Genomic DNA, 7500 nt, shown 5'->3' with positions numbered 1-7500 from the left:
CTGGACCATGGCCATCTTCCCAACGTCCAGTTTTACGATCCCGTCGTTCTGGTCGATGCTGAGTAGTGTTCCTGTCAGGTCTTTATTCACATCCCCTCTGATGACCTTGACCTGTGTGTGCGCGTGTGTATGTGTGCGTGCGTGTATGTGTGCGTGCGATTATTTGGTTGACTGATTGATCAAATGTGGTTATTATTATTAATGAATACATCAACAAAATTAATAACAGCAACTAATAACAACAGTGCGAAAGAGCAACATTACCACCAACATCAACAACATCATCAGCACCAACATCATCAACAACAACATCATCAACAACAACATAATCATAAAACGACATGACCAAAGACTGACCCTATCTGATTTTCCCGGTGGCTCAGGTTCCAGGTCGTCCACATTCACGTTGGCCATTTTCTCTTTCTCTGTGGCCATTTCCTCTTTCTCTGTGGCCATTTCCTCTTTCTCTGTGGCCATTTCCTCTTTCTCTGTGGCCATTTTCTCTTTCTCTGTGGCCATTTTCTCTTTCTCTGTGGCCGTTTTCTCTTTCTCTGTGATCAACAGCGCACACATGTCACCCTGCAGTGAAACAATACAATAAATATGACGTCATTACGTGACGTAGTGTATGCAATGAAATGTGATGCCGTTTGTAAAATACGCACACACATACACGCACGCACACAAATACACACGCACACGCGCGGATGAAAACCGACACTAACATTGATGCTCTTGACGATCCCAACTTTTCCGATGACATCTTTATCGTCATGACTCTCCTTGATCTTGACAAAAAGATCCAGAGACACCCAATCAGAACCCGCGGCGCCATCAAGTCCCGGAGTTGAGGGGGTGAAAGGAGCCCCTGGCGTCATAGGGCTGAACGACGTCATAGGTGAGGGAGTGCCCTGGTACATGGAGCCTAGATCGTACTGTCCAGGACTCTGAAGTGAGTTGTTGTCCAGTGGTGAGGGAGTCGGCTGGCCTGGGTAAGGAGAAAATGAAGTCCCTCCAGGTTGTGGGGTGTAGGGACCTGGCAGGCCCGACTCGTCTAGATAGCTCATGTCGTCGAAGTCGTTTGGCCTGTTTGAGGCAGATTGTAGAAGATATTTTAAAGTTATTTTAATGAAGGTAACAAACTTAAAAAAAAACCGTGAAAAATTGCAACAAAACTACAGCTACAACAAACCTCGAAGGGGTATTAGGATTGCCAGGATCCCACGCACTGGATCTTCCGGGTGTGTACGACCCCGACTCGTAGTGGGGGGTACTGCCTCCATAGTGGGGCGTCCTACTGCCATCCATCATCGGTGTCTGAGATCCATACATGGGCGTGCGAGATCCTGAGTGCATGGGGGTCTGACTAGTCATCGGTGTCTTGTCGTAACTGCTGAATGACCCCAGGGCACCATCTCTGTGGGTTGGTTGGATGGTTGGTTGGAATGAATGGATGGTTGGTTGGTAAGTTGGTTGATTGACAGATGAAGATGAAGAACATTCTTATCTAACAAACAAACAAACAACGTACTCCATAACTTTCAGGCGACTGATATCCACGCTGATTATCTTGCAGTTGGTGTGCAGTTCAACGCGAGCAGTCGACTCAGTGGTATCCTTGACAATTCCGACATAGCTTTTATAAGGACCCAGTATGATTCTTACGGAGCGACCAATCAGGGACTTGTTCTTCTTCTCAATCATGTTGTGACCCCCGCGACCTCTACCACCTCTCCCACCACTGCCACCGCCTGGATGGGCGGGACTTGACAGGCGTGGCGACATAGGGACAAACATTCCACCCATACCTCCGTTTATTGGGCCAGCCGAACTCGTCTGCGTGCGGTGTGTATATATTTATTTATTTATCAGTAAATCTCCAAAACAAGAAAAAAAATAATATAAATTAACCCAAAACAAGAACGCATCACCATAATTATTTATATAGCGCAATATATATAGATTATAGATTAAATTGTATAGCGCGGTGGCAGCAAGAACCAAATGAAATAATGAGACATAGAAAGAGGAGCACACCGACCTTCGAACCATCGGCAACAACGAGGTTCCGAGTCTTACAAACGAATATGCCGCTGGTCTCGATGTGCTTGCGTGAGTAGATGAATGCGAAACTCCTGAACAAGTGTCTTATCTCTCCTTGCCTACCCTGGGTTTTTTAATATAATTAATCATAACTATTTATTATTATTAATTATTAATATTATATTTACTGTTGGTCTCTGTTGCGGTTTTAATTTTACGAGGTTTCCAACTAACATAAATAAACGAACTATCTGAGGCCATCAGTAGTGAATGGAAATTTACAGAAAAAAAAGTAAAGAAAGCCAACCGAATGGGGTCCATCGATGACCTTGACGATGTCTTTGACCCGTATGTGCTTGTCCTCCGAGTCCAGGGCAGTCACGAATTTGTTGTCCTTCTTTTTGGTCAGGGCTGTCGAGCTGAGCTGTCGTTCCTATGAATGAATGAATGAGTGAATGAATGAGCGAGTGAAAGATTGAGTGAATGAATGGATGAATGAATGAATGAGTGAAAGATTAAGTAAATGATTGAATGAGTGATTGAATGAATGAATTTTAATTCAATCATGGCTACTTGAAAGATTGATTGCGTTCGTTAAATGTGTAAATGGAAATTCAATAAATTGTTCGGCTGATATGTTGATTGATAGAAAGAGCGAACAAAAAAATGAATGAAGAAATAAATGAAAGACATATCTTACCTTGCCATACATGTCCAAAACTTTAAAGAAATCCTTTTCAATCCTCACAATGACTCCAACAGTCTGAGGGCTAACAAGAAAGGGAAAGAAAAAATTAATGAGGAAATATACAGTGATAACGTAATCGGCCAATCAGTCGGTCAGTCAATCTACCAACCAAGCATCCAATCAATCTACCAACCAACCATTCAATCAATCAACCAATCAATCAACCAACCAATCAACCAACCAATCAATCAACCAACCAATCAATCAAACACTTACTCAATCTCAACTAGGTCGTCGAAGGAGAACTTGCCTTTCGAATCAACACCTGAAGCTACTTCTGTGCAAAGCTGCAGATCCTTTGGCAGCACTTTTAACTGTGTTTTGTGAAAATAATTTGGTCAGTTAACTAAATGGAGAGAAAAAGGAAAGAACGAAGAAAGAAAAGAACGAAGAGAGATAAGTAGAGAGAGAGAGAGAGAGAGAGAGAAAGAGAGAGAGAGAGAGAGAGAGAAAGAGAGAGAGAGAGAAGAAACAAGAATTTAAAAAAGAAAGCGTGTCAGAGAAATTTAACATTAATATCTACCAATCAATAAATACAGAGGAAGCAAGAGAGGAAGAGAGAGATAACTTAGCACAGAGAGAAAGAGAGAAAAACGAAGAAAGTAAGAGAAAAAAAAACAGAGACCCACCTCGGACATGGTAGTATCAGACAGCAGTATGACCAGATTCTCCTCCACCCTCACCACCATCCCTGTCTCTCCCTCGTAACTCCCCCTCATCACTTTCACGTGATCTCCAACTTTGAAGTATTTCCTCAGCTCACAGGACTCAAACGTCAGTGGCGCCTGTTCGTTTTTGGGGCAAAAGATGAAGATAAATATTAAATTTATTTATAATTCATGGTGAAAAGATTTATTATGGTGCTTGCTCGCTCCCTCTTTCTCCTCTCTCTCTCTTTCTCTCTTTTCTGAATACATTATGTACCTCTCCATTACTCAAACTCATTCGTTTTCTCATTTTCTCTCTTTATCTCAAGCACACAAAACACAAAACTCCCCACAAAAAACAAACCAGCAAGACCAACTGACCTTGAACTCTACGTGGCTCGGTTGTATGGTGACCCTCTTGCCGTCGATCTTGATGACCTTGCCCTGCATGGCCGTCATGGCTCCCTCCACGACCTCCACCACGTCATCCTTGACGAACGTCTGCGCCTCGGTCAGCGATTTCACTTCCACAGCTGTTTGCAGAGGGATGGAAAAAAAGTTGAGATCATAATAGTAGTGATGATGACAATGAATGAGTAAGAAAGAGAGGAGAGAAGAAAGAGAGAGGGAGAGAGAGAGAAAAAAAGAGAGAAAAGAGAGAGAGAGATATAGAGAAGAGAGATGGAGAAAGAGAGAGAGAAAGAGTAATAAAAATATTAGTAATAACCTTCAGGCTGGTGATCAAATTTCTCCAGTTCACTCAACGTTGGCGTCACTCCATCTATTATCTATTTATTTAGAGATGATATAAGTCATAATTATTTAATCATTAATATAATTAGACGCAATTTAGCGTAATATATTGTAATAATTAATGAATAAACAGATAAAAGATGTAAATTTTAACGGTTAATTGAGTGAAATAGGATGTGGGACAGTTTTTAAAGACTTAACTCAAAGCTAGCTATTAATAATAATTACTTTTTGATTAAATTTAAATATTTTCCTATAAAATAACAATTATACAAACTGGAATTAAAAGTATTAGTAAGCACTATAAATTAATTATAAAAGTTGTTTGTACAACAAAGCATTTAAGAACAGAACAATCCTCTGAGGAATTTCAATAGAGTGAATAACATAATATTAATAATAATAATAAATATATCAATAATTAATGATAAAAACAAATAAAAATATACCCAGAGGTACTACTTACAATAGCGTTGATGTTGAAATTTTTGTACAGGAATCCTTTGTTGTATCTGTTACCTTCAAATATCATGAAGTCTCCATCATTTGCTACTTCACCTCCAATAGCTCTGAAGAATGTGTATATGTGTGTGTGTTTGTTTGTGTGTTTTTATGCGTGCGTGCGTATGTGTGAGCGTGTAAGTTGCATGTCTGTGTGTATGTTTGTGCGTATGTTTGTTTGTATGGGGTTTGTATGTATGACTGTTTGTCCAGGTTTGGAATGTTTGCGTGGGGTCTGTTTGTTTGTGTATGTTTGTTTGTATGTACTGGTATGTTTGTTTGTTTTGCGTGTCTGTCTAACCTAATAGCTTCAGGATCGAATGGTTTTTGTGGCGGCCTTCGATAAATTTTCCTCTTCTCGGCAGTTCCATTCTGTGTACTTTTCATCACACCCCTATTCCTGCTGTAGTCGATTCTGGGTATGAGTTTCAGGAAGACCATATTTTGAGACGGATCTACGTAGTCAACCATGGCCAGATCATCCTTGAATACTCCCTTCTTCAGTCGGACCCACTGCTTCGATTTTAGGTTATTCGTTTCTTTGGTTACACGCAGTACGGACGGCATTTCCTCTCGTTTCACCATCTATGTTGGAAGAGATAACAAAAGTTAAAGTTTTGAAGCGATAGTATATTTTGGGATGGTGAGAGAGAAATTGTAGTGGAATTGAAGAAAGAAAACAAATTATGATAATTAATTATTAATTAATTAATAAGAAAATATGAAAAAAAAACTAACTGTCTGCTGATATTTTCCTATCTGCAGGGTGCCCACCCCCTCAATAAGTTTCTTAACATGAGACTGTTTGATGGACTCGATGTATATGAAACCCTTTAAGCCCTCCTTTGCTATGACGGAGTGCACATGCATAGGATCGTCTGTGTGTTGGTACGTGATTAGCTTCCTCATCAGCAGCAGTACGGTCGATTTTTCTTCCCCCTGTCGACATTTCACTAGCCACAGATTTGCATCTCTGATTAGGGATTAGTGTGAGTGGGGGTGTTTATTATTTATTGTTATTATTTTTATGCCGTATCATACTATTTTCATATTATAATTAAGGAAAGTTGTAGAAACGTACCAATCATACTACAAACATACACCCATACAATCATGAGCGCAGACAGACACGCACACACAGACGCGCACACACAGACGCTCACACACAGACGCTCACACACACACACACCAGACACACACACAAAAACACTAACTTAATAGTTGGCAGCAGTGCAGTTTGGGTGATTTCTTCGATCATTGGATCTCCGTCAACTGCCTTATCCAAGGCAGTCGAGCTAGAGTACTTCTTCTTAAAATAGTCTTCCAAATTTTTCTCGTCAGCATTTCTGTTATATAATTTTTTAAAACATTTTTATAAATTAAATTAATTAATTAACAAAAGAAAATGTAAAATTTTAGAAAATAATAATTAAAAATACTATTAAATCAAAAACATTTAAAAGTAAATTTTAGTAAAATCTGAATATAATTTTATTTACACTAACCTCCAATTCATCCTTCTCTCTCCCTCAATATCTCTAGCACTGGGTCCTTCCTCTTGGGCTGCCATGGCCAAATCATTTTTGTACTCCTCAAAATCTGATTCGCCATCCCCGATGTCATCCTCATCTTCGTCGTCATCAACGTCTGGAATTAGAGTTAGGAGAAATAGTTAGTAATTTAATTCTTGAAAAGTAGATAAAGATTAAAAAGTTTTATGAAATTTTTCAAGTTTCCAGAGTTAGTAAAATTGAGGTGAAAGTATTATTGTTGGTCATTGTTTATTAGTAGGGAGTGTTGGACAAATTAATAATGAATTTAATTATTAATTACATTAATTTAGTTTGATTTTTAATGAAAATAATTTTTAAAATAAAAGATTACCAGCTTCTTCCAAAATAAAATCAGAAACAGTCCCGCGCCTCCTTTTCTTCTTGGGTTTATCTTCCATCTCCTCTTCCTCCTCAGAATCGTACTCATCTTCATCTTCATCCTCGACTACTTTTTCTTCTTCATCACTATCCACTAATCTGTTATTGCTCTTTCTATAGTCATTATTGGGGGATTTGTGGTGATGGCTGGGACCAACTTCTTCATCATGGTCACTCTCACTGTCAGACATCTTGAGTGTAATGGCAGATCTTTATTACGTAAATTTTTGTGTTTTTGTAATTTTTAATGTTTTATCTTTATGTTTTAGTAATTTAGTGTTTGAAAACAGCTGGAATTATTTTTAAAAAATCAAATAATCGGACAGTTTTAACACAAAAATAAATAAAAAAAATGAATTTAAAAACGAATAAAAATTAATACAAACCTGTAATTTACTAGTTTTCCGAACGAATTAGTATATCCGAATCAATAAAACAAAACTAAAACAATCAACGATAAATGGTCAAATGAAGTTGGCAATGAAGTCTAAGAGATCTATATATTCTATATCCATAGAATTAAATTTACAACCATAGATATGAAAGTAAAAGTTCGATGTTTCTATACAAAGTAGGTATTTGCTGTGATTGTAAAAACAAAAACAAATTTTTAAAAAAATATTATTAAGTTGTTTGAAAAGTCACAATATGATTAATATAAGTGATAGGTTTAAATAAAAGATTTTTTGATAGATTTTTCATTTCAAATAATACAGCAACGAGAAAAAATTAAGCATACATCTTGTTTTATTTACTGAATATGACACAAATTACAACAAAACTTATCACAATTTTTATAATCTAAATCATTAAAACCGGGTAAAGTGTTAAACGAAATCAGAACAGAATATATAGATGTTTGATTAAATTTGATAAG

General features: G+C 37.8%; 1 protein-coding gene across 1 annotated transcript in view; it reads right to left on the bottom strand.

The window, feature by feature from the left end:
- Nucleotides 1–7058, bottom strand: part of HELRODRAFT_192720 (hypothetical protein) — an 8557-nt gene extending 1499 nt beyond the window's left edge. The window contains exons 1-19 of the mRNA XM_009023595.1: nucleotides 7006–7058; nucleotides 6577–6823; nucleotides 6198–6339; nucleotides 5907–6038; nucleotides 5431–5665; nucleotides 4994–5277; nucleotides 4658–4760; nucleotides 4166–4226; nucleotides 3820–3971; nucleotides 3421–3576; nucleotides 3008–3105; nucleotides 2744–2813; nucleotides 2351–2476; nucleotides 2042–2167; nucleotides 1532–1836; nucleotides 1193–1417; nucleotides 726–1086; nucleotides 358–579; nucleotides 1–111 (exon numbers count right to left, since the gene is read on the bottom strand). The exon at nucleotides 1–111 is cut by the window's left edge and continues 953 nt beyond it. Of these exons, the coding sequence (XP_009021843.1) occupies nucleotides 1–111; nucleotides 358–579; nucleotides 726–1086; nucleotides 1193–1417; nucleotides 1532–1836; nucleotides 2042–2167; nucleotides 2351–2476; nucleotides 2744–2813; nucleotides 3008–3105; nucleotides 3421–3576; nucleotides 3820–3971; nucleotides 4166–4226; nucleotides 4658–4760; nucleotides 4994–5277; nucleotides 5431–5665; nucleotides 5907–6038; nucleotides 6198–6339; nucleotides 6577–6814 (3147 nt within the window). The 5' untranslated portion in view covers nucleotides 6815–6823; nucleotides 7006–7058. The remainder of the gene's footprint in view (nucleotides 112–357; nucleotides 580–725; nucleotides 1087–1192; nucleotides 1418–1531; nucleotides 1837–2041; nucleotides 2168–2350; nucleotides 2477–2743; nucleotides 2814–3007; nucleotides 3106–3420; nucleotides 3577–3819; nucleotides 3972–4165; nucleotides 4227–4657; nucleotides 4761–4993; nucleotides 5278–5430; nucleotides 5666–5906; nucleotides 6039–6197; nucleotides 6340–6576; nucleotides 6824–7005) is intronic.
- Nucleotides 7059–7500: the final 442 nt, after the last annotated feature.

This window comes from Helobdella robusta (assembly GCF_000326865.2).
Source record: "Helobdella robusta unplaced genomic scaffold HELROscaffold_37, whole genome shotgun sequence".
Classification (NCBI taxonomy): Eukaryota; Metazoa; Annelida; class Clitellata; order Rhynchobdellida; family Glossiphoniidae; genus Helobdella; species Helobdella robusta.
This window is presented reverse-complemented; position numbering and strand designations above follow the sequence as displayed.